At 44.8% G+C, this 25,710-nt stretch overlaps 1 protein-coding gene across 3 annotated transcripts in view; it reads left to right on the top strand.

Annotated features, from left to right (window-relative positions):
• Jarid2 (jumonji and AT-rich interaction domain containing 2) overlaps positions 1-25,710 on the top strand; it is a 186,656-nt gene that overhangs the window by 150,203 nt on the left and 10,743 nt on the right. For 2 of the 3 annotated variants that reach the window (XM_059263106.1, XM_059263105.1), the window contains exons 7-10: positions 9,219-9,466; positions 18,998-20,030; positions 22,860-23,362; positions 25,573-25,665. In XM_059263106.1, coding sequence (XP_059119089.1) covers positions 9,219-9,466; positions 18,998-20,030; positions 22,860-23,362; positions 25,573-25,665 — 1,877 coding nt within the window. The remainder of the gene's footprint in view (positions 1-9,218; positions 9,467-18,997; positions 20,031-22,859; positions 23,363-25,572; positions 25,666-25,710) is intronic. The other variant, XM_059263107.1, reaches the window with a different exon arrangement.

Below are 25,710 nucleotides of genomic sequence, written 5' to 3'. Positions count from 1 at the left end.
TGTAATTTTAGTTTCCTTTTTTGTTTGGAGAATCTAGAGTAAATTGATAGGAACAAAACATGAAATTATACTTACCTCTTCATTTCAGTATATGTATATATGCTAGAAATACATATATATTCTTTTTTTAATTAAAAGAATATATATGCTTACTTACTATCTGATTTATTCCTTAATCTACATTGCTTCTTGACTCTCTTACTCTGATATTGTCTGTGTTCGTGATTGGTTAAAATAATCCTCTGTGTACTTGATTGCCTGTCACTGGGCCTGAAGTTTGTTGTGCTGTGAGAGATGTTCAAGGCTATTATTACTTGTGAGAGAACACCTACAGAGCTCCAAATTTGATTAGCTTCACATAGCACTGTTTCCCAGGCTGCCCTCTTTGGTATTCCAGCCATGGGGCCAGTGCTTAGATTTGCTACTCTACTGAATGGGTTGATGGTTCTGCATTATTAGAGCCTGCATTTAAGTGAGACATGACCTGTGCCTTTGGTTAGAATCTAGCTGTTCTCATGCTGCCTGAATACACAAGATTTAGAATAGTTTGTGGGTGAAAAGGGTGCCTCATTTTCTGTTTTCTTTTCTAAGAAATAGAAATGCAGGGTTAGATGATCTCTATGTTCTTGGATCTTTCTTTACCTTCAGTGTGAATGTACTTAGATTCACTTAGATTTTGTGCCAGGAAGTGCTGGGTGAAATTGTCATTACTGTGGACCAGATGATTCCTCAGATTTTTTTTTTTTTTTTGACTCTTTAGTAAGAGACAAATTGGGGTAAGCAAGCTAGCTGCTTTTCATAGTCTTCTGTGGCTTCTCTTGTCAGATTGGTATCCAGCTCTCTTTGTATGCTGCAATGCCGAGACAAGTCAGGAAACCCAGAAACATCTGTGTTCTCTCTGGACAGGTCAACCCACTGGGATGCAGGGAGATCAATGCGTAGAAAACAGGGTACTTTTACTACATTATTTTGAAAAGTCTGGAACCCAAATAGGCAGTGCTTTTACCTGATATACTTTGTTTTTGTTGAAATGTAGTTGGAGACTAGCTCTCATGGCTTGCTGCCAGGGTACCTGGTCTCTTTGGGAAGTGGCAGGAGAGAAGAACCTCTTTGTGACCACATTTTGCACCATCTTCTTGGGCCTGAGCATGTTGGCATTCTTAGATTAAGAACCTGAGCACTAAAATCCTGCAAGATCCAAGTGTATCATGATAGAAGCTTTTTTTTTTTTTTCTGAAAACAGGACACAGGCCCCCCATTTTCTTTACAAGTAGCACGAGCCTGATTGAAAGGGATTTATTGATTAAAATACATGATCTGGAATGACTTGAACAGCATTACTTGATTCTTTAACCTTGGTTTGCAGCCCGAGGGTTACAGTAACAAATAGTGACTCCAGGGACTTTCATTTCAATAGCTTGCCTAAAATAATCTTTCATATACAGAATATCATATGATGCCTGCAGTAGAGCTTCTACTTAAGTACTATTTGGAATATAATAACATAATCTAACTGCAAAGCATGCTGAACTTGTATCATGCAAGTTTATATTGGGAATTTTTTTTAGAGATTGAAAGTGTTTCCAGTTGTTCGGCTCTTTTGTTTATTTTATCGCTAATAGATAACTGGAGCAGATGAGGATTTATTGAATTCAGAATGACTTGCAGCTCTTTGTGACCTTCTGCAGAAGAACTGGTGAAAGTTCATTAAATTATTCAAATGTTTTTTTGTTTGGTTTGTTTTTTTCTATTTCCTTTAAAAGAAATTGGAAGGAATAGCAAAGATTAGTGTTCCTTTCGTGTACATCTTTTTTTTTTCTGAAGAGGGATATTTCTCAGGAGTCTTTTTAACAACATGCCATTGGACTCCCAGCTGGAATTATTTAATTGCTTTTGGATTCTCACCGGGGGTTTGTTGTATGATGGCCAAAAGCAATCATTTGCACAAGTTTCCTGTCTGAAGTGGTGGAAGCATTTTGAGGAGCAGAGCCAGAGTCTTGCTGCTTCTGTTGAAGGTGGCCATAGGATATTTCTTTCTAGCCCATGGCAGTTACACTTTTCCTGTTGAGGCAAGGGCCTTACCCCCACCCCCACCCCCCAAAAAAGAGGGATTGTGAGGCTGGAACTTATCTTGGAGGATCAGCAGATTCATGAAATCTATCTCCCCAACACCCCAACATACTGGAGGCACTGTTTGTTAACACACCACTTGGCTAATAATTAGAGTATTTATTTATTTTCTTCAAAGAGATGCTACCTATCCTGTCTCTTGGGTTTTTGCCTAGTTGAATATACCATATTTACCACTGTCATTAACTCATCGTGTAATTGAAAAAAATCTGTACTCTAGAAAAGTCTAGAAAGTTCCTGTGCCTCGAATTTCTTGATATATGCCTAGGGTTATCTGAGAATCCACTGATTCTGAGGTGTGCTACCATTAACCACCTTGCCACAACTGCTTGGTGAGCTGTCTTAATAGTAGAAGCTCTCCTGGAATTCCTGCCAGTTTACCCAGTTTCTTCTCATTGTCTGAAGTCTGTGTTCCAGTGGTCCATTCAGCATCTTAAAGAAGCACACACTCAGGCCAGCTGGACAGAACCCCACAGGTTTAGTGGAAGTTTTAACTTAACCAAGCAATAGCTGTTAAGTTGTCCTGAGCACAACTTAACAGGTACAGTGAACACAAGCTGTACCTGCCTCCTGCTGCTGTACCACCTTTCTCAGTTCATCTAGGCAAGTTTCTGGGTGTAACCAAAATACATTGGCATATACTGGGTACAGAAATTGGCCTTTGGTCACGGATGGTCTTGGTGGTCCAGGAGGCTGAAGTTGCTCTGGTCCACAGTAGCCTGACACAGATAAGGGATCTTCTGCCAGTGCTGCGGCCACCAGCACTCTAAGCCTTGGGCCTTGGTGACTGCCCTGGTCCAACCCAGTCCCAACCAAACAAGGCAGTGATCAGTGTGGGATTGAGGGGTGTGTGTGTGTCTGTGTGTGTCTGTGTTTGTGTCTGTGTCATGTGTTCATGTATGTGTATATGTATAGCTCAGGGCTTTGAGACTCATCCTACTTGGATATGGTGTTGAGACTTTTTTTTCTGTAGGATCCTACTTCCAAAAATGCCTGAGCCAAACCTTGGTCTCTAGGGCCAGTGGCATCATGGACCTGAAGTTCCTTGTACAAAGTTGCCACTGAGTGTAACTATTAGGAATTTCCTTGAGTTTCCTAGCTGAGGCTGACCTTGAACTCCTGATTCTCTCATGCACATCTCCTTCATAAGAATTGCTTAGGTTTCTGCCAGACTGTCTCTGTCTGTCTCTGTCTCTCTCTCTCTCTCTGTCTCTCTCTCTCTCTCTCTCTCTCTCTCTCTCTCTGTGTGTGTGTGTGTGTGTGTGAGAGAGAGAGAGAGAGAGAGAGAGAGAGAGAGAGGAGAGAGGAGAGAGGAGAGAGAGGGAGGGAGAGAAGGAGAGAGAGGGAGGAGGGGGGTAATATGATTCTTCTCTGCATTTTCAAACCCTTCCCCCCCTAGGTTTGTATTTTCATTCTGAAGATAATTTCCCTTTACCATTATACTTTGTATAATGGCCTTGTCAATAGAGTACACCCCATATTTCATGGACTTTTTTCCTAGTGTATTGTGATTGTTTATTGAAATTCAAAAGTGAGCCAGAATTCTTATTATATACTTCAGATATGGTTTCCCTTTCAGAACATACTGTCTTTTGAATGCAGAGTTTCATAAACCCCAAACTGTAAATTCATCTATTCTTTACAAGTTAATGCCCCACCCCTTCTATGAATAATGCATCTGTCTGCTCTCCATTTGCCCAGCTGTTCTTCCCCCATGGTCCTTCTGGTATGTTGAGGGAGGGCAGACACCTTGAAATAACTGTCCAGGCTAGGGCTCATAATGTTACCAGTGTTATATTTGGGGCAAAGAGGATCAGGTAACCGTGTTTCAGCAACAAACCATTCATCTTGATTTATGATCTTTTCTTTGTCCTGACACGTTATCGTAAAATTATTAACAGCCATTAAAACTTAATATCATGAGTTAATGATTACATTAGTAACAAGTGTGTTTAAATGGTAAATATATCCAATTCTATAGTTACTTTACATCATTACCCATAATGTATTCCCATTTTTAGATCTTTGGACAGTCACAACCAAATTGTGGTTTTCCACAGAGAAGCATGCAGATTCACTTAGCTTCAAAAATTCCATACTTTAATTCTTGTACACAGACATAATTACCTCATGCTGTAATTTAAGCGATTGAGAGGCTAGGGCAGTATTGTTGCAAGTTCCTGGCCAGTCAGAGCTGTATAGCTTGACCTTGTCTGTTGTATGAGGAAGGATAATTCAAACCAAAGTATACCACACTACATTTTTCTCCTCTTACAGTGAGACAGAATCCCAGTCTGTTCTTGCAGACACAGCAAACCAATAAAACTTGATTAAGATGCTTGGGTTGGGCTAGCTGAAGTGTTTGGAGTGTTGAAGGTTCTGACTGGTGAGTTTGGCTTGGTGATGGCTCTCACTCAGAGTGCACAAAGGAACTCTAGAACTGTCCTTCCTACTGTTCTTGCTTAGTTTTGGCTCAGGGCAAACCAGGTTAGAGTACCCACATGCTACCGTCAAATCCTCCTGAAATGTTGGCACCAGTTGGCAGACATCCCATTGTTTTCAGACAATAGAAGCTCAAAATTGAACTGGCTCCAGGGAAGCAAGTGCCAGGTTTGTACAGTAACAAGGCTTTAATGCTAGCCAGTTGATGGAGCCTGTGCCTTGCTCAAGTCAGGACAGCTTGTAATAACATGAAGATTACATTTAAATGCCTGGCTTGATACCAGAAATTTGTGGATCTCTTCTCTTGTCTATAGTACACCCCTTCTTAATTTGTTTCCTCAATGATTCCTTCTTTGCCTCCTCACCCTCTATTTTGTAGGGATGGTGTCAGACAGGGACAATGTTCTTGTTAATTCGTTGCATCTGTTCAGTCTTGAAGGTCTTTGCTGCTTGCCTGGTGTTTTCCTGCGAGCAGGGAAAGTTTTCTGGATCATGCTTCTGGGTTTCCAATCATCCCCATCAGCTCTCAGGAGACAGGGAATAGTCTCAAAATGTGGAGGAACTTCTATCAAACAGGGACTTCTTTGTTTATTACTGTGTTTACCTAGTAACTACTTGCTTCTGGCATTTGTCCTGTTTATTAGGAGTAATTAAGCAAGACAGGGTGAGAGACCAGATTGTTGGCTTTGTCAGCTTTCTTTAAAAGGAATTGATTTTTATCAAATGTGCATCTTTGCCATTTTAGCAAGAGCTTTCAACTTTCAACAAGATCACCCATGTTATATTTGCATAGCGTCTTTCTCTGAAGAACACACAACACACTGTAATACTCATGCAAAATACTTGAGCAAGTATTAGAAGGCAGATGAGGTGGGCAGCTGGTTTGCCGGGCACAGATGTGTTAGTAAGCCAGAGTATGTGAGAGTTTTAGATACTCCTTCATAGGTTGCCTTAAGCCTGCCCAGAATTCAATGTGTAGACAGAGCTCGTGGGCAGTGCCATTCACTCCTGGGAGCTTTAAATGTGAATTTCCCCATGGAAATGTAGCTTTCCACTTCTCACATAATTGCGGTAAAAAAGCATTACTAAAGAAACTACTCTTGCCTGTGTCTTTTTCACTCCTAGTTGGAAGGAAATCTTTCTCTTTCAAGAATGAAGTGACCTTCAATCAAAATATCAGGCTTAGGATTTACAGATTTTGTTTATTATGGTGTGAAAACACTTGTCCATAGAGCATTTAACTTTCAGAGTAAGTGTATACAAATCAATATATCAGTCTCTGTTCATTATGTAAAGCTATTTGTATCTGAGGACAATACCATTTCCTAATATGGCTTGCTGTGATGGATGCTTAAAGAAACTAGTCCAATTATTTCTTTTAATTGAGGACAGTTTGTAGTGAACTTCTATACATTGATGCCTTTCTGTCTCATGCACATAGAATGTGAAGTGTTGGTTTTTTTTAAACCTCCCTTTCCCTTCTATCCCTTTCTTTTGAAAATCTTACAAATTAAGACAAAAGATAATTACTTGGAGGAATAAAACTGGCAGGTTCCCACGACACTTAAAATTAATGAGCTGTCAAGCACAAACTATACCTTGTCCTTGGCTTCGTCTTTTCCCAATCATTCCCTCCCCTTTTCTCTCCATTTAACACACGATGTGACTTTTTGGTTGTGTTTGCCGTTCGGGTGTATTGCTCTATAAAATAGCAGGATCATTACAGCAAGATTCATTTGAAAAGCATCTTTTGTTTGCAAATCACAGTTTGTTTCATTCCTCTTTCCTAGGACGTCTTATTAAAATACTCCTTAGCAGGCACACTGCTGCAATTTGCAGAGCAGCTGCTTTGTTCAACTGCATTGATGGCGCTGGCCTCCCTCACCACCCGCTGCAGCCAGTATTGCACAGCTCAGCTCTGGTTCCAGGTCTTTGCTTTCCAGCCTTTTCCTGGGAAGAAGGATTAGTAGTTGAAAGTCCTCCAAGTCTATTCCATTGGAAGTAGAGGGTTGTGCCTTTCCCTTTCAGATACAGGCAGTGCTGGTGAAGGATCTTCCTTTTTTAGGTCAGGACATGCTGTCCACACACAGCTTAGAACTGGTTGCTGACATGATTCCTTTGCAAAGGAGTGTTTAGGCCACCTGCCCTCTACCTGCCCCTAAAGATAGGAAGCTAGAGCACACCTGGTCAGGATATGGTGATGCAGTTTCCTGAGAGAGTCCCTTTAACTCTTCAGTGGCTGTTTGCAGGAACATCTGTTATCCTCAGTCTACAAATGAGAAAACCAAGGATCAAGTCGCTTGCCCAGTAATAAATATCAGAGCCAAGAATTGGACTTCAAATACTACTACTATTATATGATAAATCCAGAGAATATCTTTGCTTCTCTGTCTTTTAAACTAAAACAAATAGCTATAAAACTAGTGCTTAAAAGCAGGGTATACTGTGAATTGTTTGTCTTAGTAGAAATAAATAAGAAAGCAGTTAAGGGTATTGGAGCTACCTCCTGTGTTGTGAATAAAGGAGCTGTGTTGTTTGCTTTACGAAATTAGTAAACAGTCAAGAGTTGCCTGGATTCATGTACCTTCTTGATTCTTGGTCATATTTAAGTACGACTGCTCATAAGTATGCTCTTCATTTGTTCCAGGCAGGCCCCGGCTGCAGATGTGGGAGTGTGATTGATGGTTTCTGCCAGTGGCTAGTTACTTACACTTGGAGTAAATGCAACCATTCTGGCTGATCCATTTCCCTACATCTAGTAGCATCTTGTGTAACAGAGAAGAAATGAGACACCATCTTTATTTCAGTATCTAAAATTTGTTTTAAGTATGTAATTGCTGGTCCTGGAAGAACCCTTGAGATTGCTGCTCACAGTTAATCCAGATAGGGGAGATGTGCTATGCAAAAGAAGATTTACCTTTAAGCAATTAAATGAGGAAAATGGCTTAGAAGGAAATTCAGATTGTTTTAATTTTGAAAATATTGTGTTCCATGGAGAGCTGTTTGTCACAACATGACTTCAGTTAATAGTGCTGAATTCAGTACCCATAGAAAGAAGATCCAAAGTGAATGTTCTCACAAAGTCAGTACATATGTTGGGAATATTGAACACGTTCATTAGCTTAACTTACTTAACATTTCATAGATCTGCGTATCTTATCGTGTAATACCATAAACATAATGTTTATGTTATGTGAGGAGGGAAAAAAATAGAAGGTTGAGATGAAGCAATTTCCAGTATTTGTGGGAGGGAGAGCTTCCTAAACATGAAGGCAAAGAAACTCAACATTTTAAAAGCAAAGTTAGCACATACGTTTTTAAGGTGGGCATCTGAGCTTTAGGTCAGCCTATCAATGTCATTCTAAAAGAAACAGAAAGTGTACTTGAAAAAGTAACATTGTTATTTCCTAGGTTTACAAGGGGACTGTGTTGTGAAAACCCCCATGTTTTATTATTAGGAAACAAGTACACTGGCTGCACCTGACCTACTGACCTTAGGAGCTTAGCATCAATATCCCTTAGTGCTGAAGTGCTGGCAGATTGCTAGGATGATCATCACTCCCAGCATCACCAGACAAGACTGGATAGTATCTATCCTCTTAGTAGTCATTTTGGACATAAAAGTATGTAACTTAATATGCTTCCAACTATCAGGTAAAAATCTTTAGAATCATTAATCTGTTTCCTGTATTCCAAAAACTAAGAATGTTATGAGCTAGCCCTTGGAATCTAGAGATGTCTTTGCTTTGTTGTAAAATGTAAAACATCATCAGCAATGTGCTGGTAGGACTCTTTTTCTTTAAGTCAGGGTCTTACTGTATAGCCCTGGGTGGTTTGGGAGATCACTATGTAGACCAGGCTAGTCTTGAACTCAGAGATCTACCTTCCTCTGCCTCCCACGTGCTGGAACTGAAAGGTACAACCCCCACCTCGGACTGTCTTTTGTTTTGTAATTAAGGTCATTGTAACTGATTTGCACCAGTAGAGGGTCTCATGTAGTGTAAAGACCCGATCAAGGAGCTAAACACACAGTAGCTCTTCCTCCACCAGTCGCTCACACAGCCGAAACAAGCGCCCCTCCTGCCCACCTGGAGGAGAACCCCATTCTTCATACAGACAGCTAGAGTGGTGAGCTTCCAATGCTTGCTATCACCTGCACAAGAAAGAACACTTTAAATGACTTCTACCTTCTAGGTTGTCCCTGGAACTGGATGTGTGGACTAGGTTGACCTCCTTGAGTTTAAGGCCCAAGGGAGGTGGTGCTTCCGGCTGTTGTACATGACCTCTGATAAGGAGTTGGAGAAGAGTCACATAACCCTTTCTCCCTGCTCCTGCCTGTGAGGTGGATTCACTCCTGGTCAGATCAGAGGACAACTTCTGCTGTCTACTCCATTCTGTAATCATGAATGTATTTCCTCGATTTATATCTTAATAAATTCTATTACCACTTAATATACTCAGGTGAAGGAATCGTAATACCCACCTTAAAAGCGTATGTGCTAACTTTGCTTTTAAAATGTTGAGTTTTTAATCAGCTTCATTTCCTTTCCGATTCTCTTTGGGTGCTGGCCCTTTCTCTGGAGAAGGCTTGACTACTTAAACTACGGATGGTTGCTCCACTCACTTTCCCCCTTTTCCTTTTCTAGTCTTCAATGGCTCCAACAGGTCAACACGGGAGAAAGAACCCGCTCAAAAACACAAAAGCAAAGAGGCCACTCCAGCGAAGGAGAAGCACATCGACCACAGGGCAGATAGCCGAAGGGAGCCGCCTTCAGTGGCCCAGCCCACAGCCACCCCCTCTGCAGGCTCCTTGGCCAAGGGGCTTCCTGCCAACCACCAACCTCCCCCTCCACATCGGTCGGCTCAGGACTTACGGAAACAGGTAATCCTCCATGTGAGTAGCTTTCTCGTGTGCCAGTGAATGCCTAGTTCACCCATCAAAGTGAAATCAAGAAGCTGGAGAAGTAGGGCTTGTCACACAAGTGGGACAGGGATAGTTTCCAGATAGGATTTCCCTTTTCCTCCTGGATGCCTTGAACTCCCACACTATGATTGATACATAGTAGGATATTGGAGTTCGTGGGGAGTAGAGACACATAGCATGTATTCTTAATATTTCCTTTATATGAGTGCTCCACCAGTTACAGAGTATGGGAACACCCACCATCTTCCTCATTGTCATTTGAGAACCATGAGTTGGGTGTTCAACTAGGCCTATAGATGGCACAAGCTTGTCTGGGATAATTGTGGTCTATTTTCTTGTTTGCTTTTGTTTTTAATTTTTGTTATTAGGATTTACATTTAGTACATTGGTATTTGTATGCCTGTGTGCAGAACAGCTTTACTGTGGAGGTGAGAGGACAACATTTGGTAGTTGATTCTCTCCATGTGTGTCTGAGGGATTGAGCTCAGGTCATCAGGCTTGGATGCCAGTGCCTTTACCTGTCAAGCCACCTCCCTGGCTCTCTTGTTCTCTGCCAGGGCTTGCAGTAGCTGTCCTGAGTAGGCAGGCACACAGCTGAACCACCTAAATAGGATGAGTGTGTTTGGCTGTCAAGGATCTGTAGTAAGCAGTGTACAGTTATGTGTTGTGCCCCCCCCCCCCCCCCCAATAACAAAATTCCCTTGGGGTAACTCTTAAGATCTGTAGGATAGACCATTGCTGTTATATGGAAAATTTCCTGTCTATATTTTTTCTCACAGCTCTGGGAGACAGGGAGTATGATTATATAGGCAGATCCATTGAGGCACATAGGAAGGGCTGGGCTAGCTGTTCTAAAACAGGTAACAAACCATCAGCCCTTCATGCTTCTGACCATGGTAGGGTTGATAAGTCCTAGGGGACCACAGACCATTGATGGTTTCCCTTTCCTAGGAATCTTGGCAGAATTGCAATTTCTCCAGGACTATGATTTCTAAAGATGGGTTCATAGGGTAGTAAGGGGACAGAAGAGATTTCCTTACTGGCAGAATTCCAAAATGTGGTCTTAGTAACTAGTTCAGAGTTTTTGTCCATGAATGTGAATGAGTATATTCATTTATAGAGCTGCATAGGTTCATACAAGTAAGAGCACGTGAGAGCACATAATGTGCACGTACATGCACATGCACATGCACATGCACAGCATTTTGTCTTGATTTTTACTTTTCAAGCTTTTAGGTTTTCATTTGAGGTGGTGAAGTCACACATGGTCGCCATTTATGTTTCTATGTTTTATAGAGACCTCATTCTTCTAAGTCAGTGGTTCTCAACCTGTGGTTTGTGACCCCATTTGGGATCATCCAAATAGATGGCCACTGAGAGTGATTATGGAATTGTTCTCTGTCAGTAGCTGGGGCTGCCTCCCAAATGCTGGGCCCTGATTTTTCAGTTCCCTAAGGCACAAAGCATAGGGTGGGTCCGCAGCTTCAGTTTGTGTCGATGTTCACCACCTCCATCCTTCCCACTACTGTTGATTTGACTAGAGCGGAGCTGACCTCAGTTCCAGCTGTTTCTGCTTGTGAAACACCATGAAAAAAGGACTTAGAGACACAGAGACAGACATGGCTGAAGCCTGTCTATTTCCTGGGACAGGCTGGGGTTTTATGCATCTTCTGGACATCTCTGCACCCATCCTTTTTTCCATCTGAGTGTACTCCTCAGGTTGAACACTATTTAGTCCAGATGAGCTGAGATTAAATGGGGACTGACCACAGGTAGACCAGATATGCTTTCTTATGAAGCGGGCACATGATATATTATTTCCTTGTCTGCCTGTGGTAGAATTCATATAAGTCTGTGAGTGTGTCGGACTCTATGGAACTGCAGGTACAGACGGTTGTGAGCTGCCATGTCGGTGCTGAGAATTGAACCCAGGTCCTCCGGAAGGTAGCATGACCCCAACATAGGTCATATTAAAACTAGTTGTGTTGAGTCACATCTCCAAATCTGTCCCAAAGATTCATGAGGCTGGCATTTAATCAAGTGATACATGGCTTACATTCACCTAGGATCTTTGCCACTCAGTCATAGCTCTTCTTTAGCACTCCATAACTTAACAGTAATTAGTCTAGGTGGGTAGAAGCTTGGAGGAAGAAGAAAGAACAAGTACCTTTTTGTTGTCTTTGCTCACTGTTCCATGGTGAGCACATACTACCTGATCCACAAGGGTCTAGAATGTTGAAGGAAGGCTTTCTTAGTTAATGTTCTGTTGCTGGGACAATAGACACCATGTGTCTCTTCTCTTACAAAAGAAAGCATTTAATTGGGGGCTGGCTTACAGCGTCAGAGGTTTAGTCCATCATCATCATGGCAGGGAGCATGGTGGCTGACAGGCAGTCAGACTTTTGGTGCTGGGGACTTAACTGAGAGCTACATCCTGTTCCTCTGGCAGCCAGAAGAGAGAATGGCACTGGGCCTGGTCTGGGCTTTTGATACTTCACAACCCACCCCCATTGACATACCTACTCCAACAAAGTCACACACAAAGTCATTCCTCAACAGGCTACCAATTGGGAATAAGGCATTCGCATGGGGCCATTTTCAGTCAGACCACCACAGAGGCCACAGTAAAGTGAGCTGCTGGAACATGAGTGCTGCCCATCTTGGCTTTTCTTGGTTTGGACCCTGCAGATATGGGGGAGTCTTTCCTACCTCCAGAATCAGTCAGATGTAATTACGTAGGCCTTTAAGTTCTAATTTTGTTATGACCCTGATCTCCACTGTGCCTTTGAGATGTGATCTTTGCTTTTCTGGTGCTTAATGGGTGATCATCAGATCTTGTTAGTTGAATGCAAAAAAGCAAATTGTAGATCCCCTTATAATTGCTCAATATAAATTACTAGACTCAAATGCCTGGAGGATACTCTGACCTTTAACTTTAGATTTGAATGTAGGAAATGTGTGTGGGTGGGCTGTGATTTGCAAGGGGTGCTGCTGGCAGCAGCTTTGTTCTGCTTGTTCTAATGGGTCCTCGGACGGACACTGTTCTAAGCTTAGCTCTCCTTGTACTAAGGAGTAATGGTAGATGGTGTAGTCTCTGGGCTTCAAGGCCCTGGACCCTGACATTACCATACAAACATGAACACGAACTTCACTTTTGCATTTTCTTGGAATGTGGGGTCTGTAGCCACATTCCACTCTAATCTCATCATAAGCCTCTAGAACTGGCTGAGTTTGTGGTAGATGTTTGGCATCTGTTATTCTGAAATAAGGCTTCCATTTAAACACAGTAACAGATGCCAGCTGTTGTGAGATTACCAAATTATTGGGGCTATCAGGAGAGAGATTATTTTTTTTTTATTTTGAGATAGTATCTCACTGCATAGCTCAAACTATCCTTGAAAGTGTGACAGGCCTCCTGACTCAGCCCTCTGAATGCTGACATGACCTGGCTCCTTAGAAAGGATTTTGAAACACTAGCTTTCCAGGAGAGTCAGTGAAATTCCTTGTTGTATGTGGTCAATAGTCTGGGATATGAATTACTGGGCCATACCAAATAAGTCCTACTCTGAGGTTAATCTGTAATATTGACAAGGATGTTACAGGTCTTCTTGGGCAGCCACCAGACACTTTTGGAAGGATATGTGACATGCTTAGTCACAAGAGGCCTCTTGTGTAAGTGTATAGAGGTGAAATGACTTCGTCCCATAAGATCCATAGAGGCCAAAGGATTCAGAATGTAAATTTAGGAAAATCAAATTGGGAATAAGCTCTACAGAATGAAATCCTAGTATCTTAGTTAGGGTTTCTATTGCTGTGAAGAGACACCATGTTGACGGCAACTCCATTTAACTGGGCTGGTTTACAAGTCATTGGGTTAGTCCATGGCGGGAAGCGTGGTGGCAGACATGGTGCTGGAGAGATCCTGCAGGTAGCAGGAAGAGAGAATGAGCCACTGAGCCTGGCTTGAAACCTCAAAGCTCATCCTCTTTGACGACACTTCCTCCAACAAGGCCTTACCTACTCCACACACCTCCAATAACGCCACTTCAAGAGTTTTTGTGGGCAGTTCTCATTCAGCCTGTGTGGGTGCTGCAATGTTTTGTTTGCCCTGCTTCTCCTGAGGCCGTGTGCACTGTTTTTAGCTTTCTGTTTCCATGTTGCCTGTGTTGTTGGGTACATCTGCAGACCCAGGTCTCCTCCTCCTTCTGTCTGAAGTAGTTCTGCAGTTTTAATCGCCCCCGCTTACATCTGTGCTCCTGGTCAAGCTCACTCGATCCCTCTACTGGGGAATAAGTAAGAGTGACAATAATGGCCCTGGGTAAACGAGGACTGTATTTTAATAATCTTGGTCCACCACAACATTTTTAGGTAGTCATTCCCAAGCATCTATTTTCTGTTCTGCCTTGTAAGTACAAGTCCTTCCTGTTTATTTAAGCACTGGGTGGGGATGGGGTGGGGATTCCTGTTACTAAAAAAACTAGACAAGGAGGAATACTTAAAATCCTGGGTTTTTATCTCCTTCAGTTTTCTTCCTTTTTATGTTTCTGGAGATGCTGCAAGTACTAGGTCAGTTAGACATTACTTGATAGCACCTTAGATAGCACCTGACAGCTGCTTGTTAAATCAGTGGAGAAAAGGCCCAAAATAACCCTTATGCAAATACTTCCTGGCTGTCTGTGGTCTCAGGAGATAGAGGTGACAGATGGGTGACTGTGGGCCCAGAAGAAATCACGGACGCCAGAGCTGGGTTAGGGATGGCACTTTATTCCCAGAATCTCCACCAGAACCCAAGTGTAGAAAGCTGTTCTGCTGAAGGTTTTCATTTTTATCTTGTACATTGTAGGAACCACCAAATTGGGGCACATTCCCTTGCATGTGCACTACCTTAGGATGTGCAGCTGTGACTTGTGGTTTTTCTTGCCACATGTTATTTACATGACGAAGGTAGTCTGTTGACCTGAAAGCCAAGTATGCTGTAGTGATCTGAGGCTGGGAGAGCATCACTGCTATTGTAACAGCTCATTTTCCTTCCTTTCTCTCTTTCTCTCTTTCTCTCTTTCTCTCTTTCTCTCTTTCTTTTTCTTTCTTTCTTTCTTTCTTTCTTTCTTTCTTTCTTTCTTTCTTTCTGTCTGTCTGTCTGTCTGTCTTTCTTTCTTTCTTTCTTTCTTTCTTCCTTTCTTTCTTTCTTTCTTTCTTTCTCTTCCTCCCTCCCTCCCTCCCTCCCTCCCTCCCTCCCTCCCTCCCTCCCTTCTTTCTGTCTGTCTTTCTTTCTTTCTTTCTTTCTTTCTTTCTTTCTTTCTTTCTTTCTTTCTTTCTTTCTTTCTCTTCCTCCCTCCCTCCCTCCCTTCTTTCTTTCTTTCTTTCTTTCTTTCTTTCTTTCTTTCTTTCTTTCTTTCTTTCTTTCCTTTCTTTCTTTCTTCCTTCCTTCCTTCCTTCCTTCCTTCCTTCCTTCCTTCCTGCCTTCCTTCCTTCCTGCCTTCCTGCCTTCCTTCCTGCCTTCCTGCCTGCCTTCCTGCCTGCCTGCCTGCCTGCCTGCCTTCCTGCCTTCCTGCCTTCCTGCCTTCCTGCCTTCCTGCCTTCCTTCCTGCCTTCCTTCCTGCCTTCCTTCCTGCCTTCCTTCCTGCCTTCCTTCCTGCCTTCCTTCCTTCCTGCCTTCCTTCCTTCCTTCCTGCCTTCCTTCCTTCCTGCCTTCCTTCCTTCCTGCCTTCCTTCCTGCCTTCCTGCCTTCCTTCCTTCCTTCCTGCCTTCCTTCCTTCCTGCCTTCCTTCCTTCCTGCCTTCCTTCCTGCCTTCCTGCCTTCCTGCCTTCCTGCCTTCCTTCCTTCCTTCCTTCCTTCCTTCCTTCCTTCCTTCCTTCCTGCCTTCCTGCCTTCCTTGCCTTCCTTCCTTCCTTCCTTCTCTGCCTGCCTTCTCTGCCTGCCTTCCTCCCTCCCTTTGGTGGTACTGATTAAATGTTGGTTTCTGAACAGTGAGCATGTGCTGTAAAGGAGGTGTCATTGTGTTTAGTTGATTGGTTCCAAGCCTTTTCAGTAGAAGGGACCATTTCAACTTGTCAAGTTTATGTCTAACAAGCTTGTGGGATGGCGTGATTGCTCATTTAGCTTGCCAGCTGTGTTGTGGCCACCACTGGAAAACTTTCGTATGAGGGGACAGGGTTACAGTTGAGGACTCTTGATAGAGTTTACTTCTTTCTGTACATTAGAATTCATTGTTCTGGTCAAGGAGACAGACATAGCTTAGTCTTTTCTTGACAGAAAAGCATTGTATTTGAGTGGATTATACTTAAGGTAACTTAAAAAAGCAAGTGAAACAGATTTGCATCAAGATATATCTTGCCAACACTGTAGTGGTTCCTTTTGCTAACATCCATCAAGAGTGTGGTGTTTTGCCATGGAAGATAGTGATACAGAATTGCAGCACATTGATTGTTTATGTAATCTGGCAAGGAGCCCAGGTGCCTCTAGAAGCCAGAGGGTTAGTCCCAAGGACCTTCACCCTTATCTGCTGTGGTCCACAAGGAACTTTGGTTTCATGTCACTCCCTCTGACAGGGTTGGGGAAAGGCTGAGTTAAAGGACTTTCCGGGACGTTGCACCATCTAGGTCTTCTGCATATGGATTTTTTGTGGGTGTGTCCTTAAGGATTCAATGTGTGGCTGGTGGCTATGGAAGCTGTATTAATCATTAAAAGTGCTCACACTTTTCTAGGGAGTTTTCAGGGTTTACAAGCTAGAGAAACACTGACTCCATGCCAGTATATATTTGGGGCTGGACTTTTGACAGAAAGCCTTCCATCTTCAGTAAGAGAGTAGCCATATTGGATTGCTTGTATAAGGGTGAACTGGGCCTAGGGCTGGGACAGGCTGTGTCCCCAGTAATGCAGGGGACATGGAAAGCCCGTACGTAGCATGTATTCCTCTACCATCTCCATTGCATATAGCACCATTCCAGAGACCTGCCTTGCCCACTATCTGTACCTAGCTACCTATCTCTTGGTGTTCTTCTTGCTGGAGATATAAATCAACTAAATCTAGCATTTAGCACTTACTAATTGTCTTAATGGGTTTTTTCACTTGGGAGTTTAATCAGTACGTTCATTTGGTAGAACCAAGGTGTACTAAATACAAGTATTTCCTTACTACTTTCTTCATGTTAGTAGAACCTTGTCGAGCTCATCCCTGGTGTGTGTGTGTGTGTGTGTGTGTGTGTGTGTGTGTGTGTGTGTGTGTGTCTGTCTGTCTGTCTGTCTGTCTGTCTCTGTGTTGTGTATAGGCTAGAGGACAAACCCAAGCTGACTCTCGAGCTGTCCATCTTGTTATCTGAAACAGGGTCTTTCACTGATTCACCTCTAGGGTGACTGGCCAGCAAGACCCAGAGATATGCCTGTCTCTGCCTCCCCTGTACGGGGATTAAAGTGTGTGTTACCATGCTTAGCTGTTTTCATGTATGCTGGAGAATTGAACTCAGTGCTTCATGCCTACATGGCAATCATTTATCAACTGAACCATCTTTTAGCCTTGTATTTTTGCATCTAATTCATTGATGTCACACTGCCTCCCTCTCTTCTGAACTCATAACCAGTTTCCCACTTTATTCTAGAGCCCCTCTGTCAGTCATACTTACTTACAGGGTGGGTAGTGGGCTACTGTCCAGAATGTGCTGTTCATGGTGGTGCACACCTTTAATCTCAGCACTCTTAATGCAATCCTGGTTCCCATAGTGGTTTTCTAGTCCAGTGGTGGCTATACAGTGAGACCAAAATCCCACAATTCAGTTCTGAAGCCTCCCACATTTTGTGCCTCTCTAGAGGGCATGTGCTGTTTCCCAAAGCTAGGGAGCTCCATGACCAAGGATACCAGCCTGTCACATCAAGGAGGGTTTGGGTTTTATTGGACACAGATGACTTTTGGCATTCATAGAAAACATCTCTATGTTGCCCCCCCCCCCCCCCACAACAACAACAAACTTTACCAAGACCTTGTTCAGCAATTTTTCAGAGTGTGGTCCATAGACAGCAACAAATTACCCCCAAATATCTGGTTGGAATTCCAAAATCATGGGCCTCATACCCACTGGAGGGGCTTTAGAGACTTTGGGGTGGGGTAGGGCAGTGATCTATTTGGATAAATCAAGAACCTTTGCTTTCTGATTTGGATGTCTATCAATTTGTTCTGTTTTCTTTATTCCACCAAAAATTAACCATACTTGTTCCTGGGTTAGCCCTGTCTTATCTCCCAGATCTCTTGTGGTGAGAGCAGGTTGGTCATGATCCAGCCTCATGGTGGTACTTTAAGCTACCATTGGTGGCCTTGGCCTGACTGCCTCACAAGCAAGCCAAGCTCCCCAGCTCAGCATTCTTCTGGGAAGAGGTCTGTGGTTTTTGTGATTGTGTTAGTTTTAGGCTCATTTGGAGATCGTGGCAACAGCTCTAATATCCTGCGGTCCTTTTAAAATTCATGTTGTAGATGAGACACCCATGAGACTAAATGTCATGCCAAACCCACAGCTGTGCTGTTTAGTGTAAAGCCACCTACCCTGTAACTGATGAATCTGGTGCTTCAATGTTCTTGTAGGCCTCTGGGATATGCTAGAACCACACTATTCCATTCTGTTTGAACGAGTTGCCCCTTTTGTTTCACAGAATTTTCCTTGGTTTTATTAGCTGGCATATGAATGACCAATCTAGGATCTCTGCCTCTTATTTACCCAGTCAACAGAAATCCAAATGGGGCTTACAAGGGGTGATAAAATAGGGACCATATGTGCAGAAGGGGGTTAGGCTTGTCTGTCCTGCATCTAGTGAGACTGTCTGTCCATGTGCGGTAAGTCTCGGGGACAATAAGAGATTGAGATGAGATGGCAGGTAGCTGCTGACAGTTTGCAGCCATGCCTACGGGCTTGGCCTGTGATTTGGAGCCAAGGCACTTGGGTCCTACTGTTTTCCTTCCATAGTGTATGGTTTTGTTGTTGTTGTTGTTTTTTCCAGTATCGTGGTTGGGTTTCATATTTTGTGTGTTGGCTACACAGTTATATGAATCACACAAAGGATAGCAAACAGCCGTGTTTGGAACAGATATATATGTTAAAAACTATTTTACATCTTTTTAGAAACTATTGCTCACTTTTCTCAAATGAACAGGATCTTGCTATTATGGATTACGAGAAACTCGGCATAAGTAATTGTTAGGTCCATGTATGGGGTATTCACTATGGACCCCACAGTTTTCTGAAAGAGTTATGCAAAGAAGTGCTGGTATACAGACACATCCACACATGCAGCAGGCCAGCCTACACAGTGTGGGGTAAGAAGCTAGGTGTGTTGAGAAGATAGATCCTCATGCTAGTGTCACGGACTAATCCTGGATGGGTTTTCTACCTGGGTTGTCTGCTGTCCCCACTCTATTCTGAGCCAAGTCTGTCACCAGCAACTGCAGTAGTCCTTTCTTACTGATTCTGCCTGGGAACTAATTCTTTCTCTTGTCCCTGCTTCTGCTGCCTCCATAGGTGTCTAAGGTAAATGGAGTCACTCGAATGTCATCTCTGGGTGCAGGTACAACCAGTGCCAAAAAGATCCGAGAAGTCAGACCTTCACCATCCAAAACTGTGAAGTACACTGCCACAGTGACCAAGGGGACTGTCACATACACCAAAGCCAAGAGAGAACTGGTCAAGGAAACCAAACCCACCCACCACAAGCCCAGTTCAGCTGTCAACCACACAATCTCAGGGAAAACTGAAAGTAGCAATGCAAAAACCCGCAAACAGGTGCTATCCCTCGGGGGGGCGTCCACGTCCACCGGGCCTGCTGTCAGTGGCCTCAAGGCCAGCAGCAGGTTGAACCCAAAGTCATGCACTAAGGAGGTGGGGGGGCGGCAGCTGAGGGAGGGGCTGCGGAATTCCAAGAGGAGACTGGAAGAGGCACAGCAGGTGGACAAGCCGCAGTCGCCCCCCAAGAAGATGAAAGGGGCAGCAGGCATTGCCGAAGCCCCTGGCAAAAAGGCCTCAGCGGCTTCAGCAGAGAAGTCTCTGCTGAATGGACACGTGAAGAAAGAAGTGCCCGAGCGAAGTTTGGAAAGGAATCGGCCGAAGCGGGCCACGGCTGGTAAGAACATGCCGGGCAAACAAGCACATGGCAAGGCAGAGGGCACCCCCTGTGAAAATCGTTCTACCTCGCAACCCGAGTCCTCGCACAAGCCGCATGATCCGCAGGGCAAGCCAGAGAAGGGGATCGGCAAGTCTGGGTGGACAGCGATGGACGAGATCCCTGTCCTCAGGCCCTCCGCCAAGGAATTCCATGACCCTCTCATCTACATTGAGTCAGTACGTGCTCAGGTGGAAAAGTACGGGATGTGTCGTGTGATTCCCCCTCCGGACTGGCGGCCAGAGTGCAAGCTCAACGATGAGATGCGCTTTGTCACGCAGATCCAGCACATCCATAAGCTGGGCCGGCGCTGGGGCCCCAATGTACAGCGGCTAGCCTGCATAAAAAAGCACCTCAGATCTCAGGGCATCACTATGGATGAACTCCCCCTCATAGGTAAGGCATGGGGTGGTTGAGTAGCTCCTCTCTCAGCTTGGGAGTAGGTGGACTTGTCAACTCATTTTCTTGCTCTAGTGGAGCCCCTCTTCCCCTGGTCCTAGATGCTTTCTGTAAGAAGTTTGGAATTGGTGGCCCATAGACCAGGGGGCATCCTTTTGGTGCTAGATCCTAGGCCCCATGCTGGGCTGCCTTTTATTGCTGGAGTTGAATAGTGTCCAGGGATGGGCTGAGGATTTCAGGCTGCTGCAACAAAGGGCCATGGACTGGTGGCTTCAGAACCAGAATTGTTTTCTACTTCTGCATGCTGGCAGGGTTGGTTTCTGCTAGTGTCTTTCTGCGGCTCGTAGTGGGCCACCTGCACCTTATGTCTTCTCCGAGTGTTTCCTGTCTCTGTCTGAATGTCTCCTTAAAGCACACCGTGAGGAGGTGGTAAGGCCTGCCTGGGTGACCTTATTTTAACAATACCATTACATTGTGGGGCTTCAGGGTTTTGTACTTTAATATGCCAACTTGGATGGCCTTATAATGCAACCTACAACCCTCTTGTAAACTCCATGCCATTTTTGCATCCCTCTTGTCCTCATCTGTCTATCTCCCCTACCCCCCTTTTTCTTCAGTTTCTTTGGTGAGCAAAATAGACCGTCTCTGGACATAAAGGGACTGTATTCCATTTCTTTGGAGGGCTGGTTTAGTTTGGCTAGCATTGGAGAGGTCACCCCAAGAACTACTGCTGTGGGTGCATGTCTTGGAAAGCTGAATGCCTTTCCTGCAGCAGGGTACGGGGTAGGCATGACTCCTTTTGCCTTCTCCTGTCCCCTCTTGCGACTCCTCCCCCTCTGTTGGTCCTGGTACTCCAGGATGGACTTCTCCAGTGAAGGCCAAGTGACTTGTACTAAGGGGCCAGTCCTTCAAGGCAGATAGCAGCGTTGCCCACTACCCCTCCCTGTTGTCTTCAGCTCTTGTGAAGAAGCATTGCCATGTCTGTGGTTGGGAGGTGTGGAATGGCTCCCCTGAGGTCACCCCAGAGACAAGAGTGTGGATAAGCAGGTAGAGACTTCATAGTTCCTCTCCTCAGGAACTATGCCTGATGAGGATCTTCTGAATCTGCTGCCAGAGATGACATGGCAGGCTTTGGATAGTGCTCCTTAGAAGTGGGGAGGGGTATAGACTCCCTTACCTTCACCCAGGCCCTCAGGTAACCCAGAGGCAAGTGGACCCCAGAGGCCTTCCTTGGTGAGTGAGACCTGTGGGTAGGTATGAGCCATTCTGATTCCCTCTCGGTGCACAGTGCTTTTGTGTTGGGGTACAGGTGAGATGGTAAGTACCATTGCCATGATCGCCCAGAGAGTTCTGGTTATGTAGTTGGTTTTCCCTCTAACCTGATTGTGTAACTAGTACCATACATAAGCCATGAGTCACTCCATCCTCACTCATGTGTATCTCCTTTGCCATTATATAGAGGCTTCAGATCTAGGGCTTCCATTGGGCAGGACTAGTTAATGTTTAACTAGTTTCTCAAATTCACCACAGTGATTACATGTACCTTTTTGTGACAGTGTCTCCTGAAGACCTTGTCTTCCCAGAGGGCATTTAGTAAGTGGAGCGTTGGTGGTACAGGGTGTCTGTCACCCAGTAACCCTATCGCCAGGCAAGAGTCCTATACGCGACTTTGCAAGAGTGCTAACAGGGACTCTGAGTTTTGAAAGCACCCAAAAAGATAACCAAGTTCTTGTATGTAGCTTGTGTCCTGGGCCATGTTGGCTGGCAAGCCTGGAGGGCTTCATTTCATGTAGGAAGACTTGAGAGGTACAGGACAGAAACCTACTTTATATGTTACTGTAATTTTGTGAGACCATGAAGTACTGCTGACCACCATGCTAGGTCTGCGGATGGTTTCCTTAGGAGCGCCTTCTCTCCTTACCTGTGCTCCCAACCAAATCAACCCTGGTGTCCTGTATTGCAGTAAATGCATCCAGGCTGCTGTCTTCTTCCTCCTCCTAACAGGACAGTTCCGTGACTCAGTAGTCTCTAGCCAGGCGGACAGAACGCCCCCTTGTGGGGTCACAGTAGCATGCCCTGTTACTGTGTCATCTGGAGCCACGCTTCTTTGAATTTGGATGTCAGTGCAGCTCTGCTTCTGAGATTGAAGGATGAGTTCCTTGGTTGTTTTTATTTGTTCCACTGCTGTGTTGTTGTTGATAGTTATTCCTCTTTCCAGTGAGGCAGCTTCTCCATTTTTCCATCCAGGTGGTTAGAGTGATATGGTCTGCATTTAAATCCATGAGATGGATTTGTTGGCTTAAGTTTTGGTTTGTGTGTCTTGCACAGGCTAGGCAAGTGTTGTACCACTGAGCTACACAGTCCATATTCGATACACATTTACACTCATCTTCTGAGATGAGCAGCCTCTGTGCCCTGAGCAACTGTGGTTTCTTTTTTGGATGAGAGAATAAACTCCCTGTGAATGAGAGTTAGGATATGGGGAAGATGCTCTAAGCTCGCCTTAGCCCTGCCGACCCATCCCTCTCCCCTCTACCTTCTGTGTCGGTCCACAACATGGGTCCCGTTTGTTGCATGCATCTTCCCCTATGTCATGGCTACCTCTTTCTTTCCTTCTGTTCAATTCTTGGTCACTTTCCTAAGGGATGGTCCCTCAATTTGCTTTTGTCTCCTATTACTCAGCCATGACCCAATGCCCAATAATGTTCATAGCTGTACACTAGCTACTTACTGCTCTAACCCTGGAGCCTGGCGGGAGCCCCTGGTTGGGGAGGGGTTCCTCCTTATGTCCTCCTTAACCATTTCCTCTATCCCATCACTGCCCAGGAGGCTGTGAGCTTGACCTGGCCTGCTTTTTCCGGCTGATTAATGAGATGGGCGGCATGCAGCAAGTGACTGACCTCAAAAAATGGAACAAACTAGCAGACATGCTGCGCATTCCTAAAACTGCCCAGGATCGGCTGGCCAAGCTGCAGGAGGCCTACTGCCAGTACCTGCTCTCCTATGACTCCTTGTCCCCTGAGGAGCACCGACGGCTGGAGAAGGAGGTGCTGATGGAGAAGGAGATCCTAGAGAAGCGCAAAGGGCCATTAGAGGGGCACACAGAGAATGACCATCACAAGTTCCACTCCCTGCCTCGCTTTGAGCCCAAAAATGGGCTCATCCATGGTGTTACACCCAGGAACGGCTTCCGTAGCAAGCTCAAGGAGGTGGGCCAGGCCCCACTCAAGACAGGCCGGCGGCGATTGTTCGCTCAGGAAAAAGAAGTGGTCAAAGAGGAGGAAGAGGACAAAGGTGTCCTCAATGACTTCCACAAGTGCATCTATAAGGTAAGAGGCTCTGTGGGTTGCCCATAACATGCAGGGTGGCTAGGAATAGTGTGTACCTTGCCCTGGTGGAGCCAGAGGAGGCTGACTGTTCTGCTGGGGTGAGTGCTAGGACACTGTCTTAGTCTGTTTTAAGTTGCTGTGACTGAATATCACAGAGGAGAAAAAAATAAAGGAAACTTTTTGCAATTGGTTCTGGACGATGGGCTGTTTCTTATTAAGGTGCTAGCATTTGGTAAGTTTCATCATAGTATTTGACAACCTTGTGGAAGCACACAGAAAACAGTACCTTTCATGTTCCCATGGTACTGTCCCAGTGGTGATTTTACCATGTACTTTAGAGAGACATACACTCAGATTCTTGGGATAGCTGATGCCACCAACAGAATTTTGCCTGGTATAGCAATAATGGACAGTTGGACCTGCCTAGGGAGGCTGAGCAGTTAAGTAGCCAAGGATTCAGGTTTGAAGCTTGGCATCATAGGATATGGATGGGTGAGTTGTTTGCCCCCCTGGACTTTTCTGGTTCCCCTTAAATGCTGTGTGTTGTTTTACTTATGTTTGCTTATCTTCCGGGACACAGCAGATGAGGTACATCTGTCGGTTCTGTGCCTCTGGGTCTGGCCTTTCCTCTAAGCACTGCTTTTTCAGAGCTGCTCAGGCTGGGTTGTGAGCTCTGAGAATGCTTTCTCTCCCTCCTTACTCTGTGTTCCAAAAGGCCCTCTGACTTCCAGTTCCAGCCCAGTGCTGTTAGGTCTTGGTGTAGGGAGCTGGAACAAAAAAATTAGAACACAAATCTCTCCATTAACAGCATAGAAGAGGTGGGAGAGAGACTGGAAAGTGTGGAATTACTTCTGATGTCCCAGTACGAATCCCCGCTGAAGAACAGTTTGCATTGTTTCTTGGCTGCTGCTCCTCAAAACTTGGGGCTCCCCTCTCTTGGCCTGCTTGAGGGGAAGTGGGGAGAGTGAAAGGCACTCCAGGGCCAGCTTGTAGACGCTAAAATGTGAGCAAGTTGAAACCTCTGACCACTTCCCTGTGGTCTCTGTCTGGAATCCCTGAAGGGAAGAACTGTTGGCATCCGTCTTGATTCGGCTTTCTCCTGGTGCATGCACCTCCTAGGAGTGCTGAGTTAGATAGGTTTCTGCCACTGACTAGGTCAGTCACCATCTTTACTAGCTGTCTGCCAAATTCTTGTGGCCATGTCATTTCAGGCTCCAACCTGTCCCGCTGGTTATGCTACCATAAACCATAGGGCCTCATGGAAGAGTTTGGCTTGCCCTGGGTCCTACTTCATCCCATTTGGAGGCTCGGCCTGACTAGCACACCTCAGCTGCTGCCCAGGCTTCCAGCTTAGAGCTGTTCTGGGCTCTAGGCATTTCTATAGGTTTGTCTGTTAGAAGACTTCATCTGGTTCAACTCCTTGAGCTGCTACTGAGAACATCTCCCTATAGCCCACTCAGCTGTGCTTCTGAAATTGCTTTTGTGAAAATGGAGAACTAACCTGGGGACTGAATGCTGCTTTGTTTGGTGTGTATTTTAAATGACTGGAAAGCTGTCCTCCCTCATTAATTAAAGCACTCATTAAATCCTGTGACTCCAACCCAGCACCTTCTGAAATGAGGTGTTGTTCTCCGGTCTGTTTAAAGCCAGTACTGTGAGAGTGTGTCAGACCCAAGGAAGTTTTTCTTGTTTTTATAAACCTGCTTCATCAAAGATATTTATTATTAGATAGAATTGGAAAAACCTGAAGTGCTTAACCTAAGGTGGATACCGCTTCTCACCACTGTGGGCACTGATGCTGACATGTGGCAGCACCAGCATGTGCATCATCCCTGCTTATTGTGCCTGCGATAGGTAGTGGGAAATCAGGTTTTCAGTGTACTTAGTTTATAGGAAGAGAAAGTTAGGAAAGATTTCAAGTTGCGAGGAAAAGTCACTTTCTCAGCCTGAGAACTTCATCCAGAGCCCTGTCTTGCTGGAGAGCAAGCCGAAATTCTACGGTCTGCATGTTTACTACTAGTTAGCGCTCTGGAGGCAGAGTATGCAGGGATCACATACTTAGGGGGATGCTGTCACGTACTGAGAACGCAGTGTGGCCTGTCCCCACAGGCAAGCCATTGGTCCGAGACCTATGACAGATTTATGACTTGATATAAAGCAAGGCTTACCTCTGTCTTAAGCTGTGCTCTTTGATGTTTTCTTTGTTTCAGGGAAGATCTGTTTCTCTAACAACTTTTTATCGAACAGCAAGAAACATCATGAACATGTGTTTCAGCAAGGAGCCTGCACCAGCAGAGATCGAGGTAGGTTGGTCAGCTCCATACAACCTCCTGGGACACTAGGAGAGG

This window comes from Peromyscus eremicus, chromosome 5 (genome assembly GCF_949786415.1).
Source record: "Peromyscus eremicus chromosome 5, PerEre_H2_v1, whole genome shotgun sequence".
Lineage (NCBI taxonomy): Eukaryota > Metazoa > Chordata > Mammalia > Rodentia > Cricetidae > Peromyscus > Peromyscus eremicus.
The sequence above is the reverse complement of the archived record's forward strand: the minus strand, read 5'-3'. Positions and strand labels throughout refer to the sequence as shown.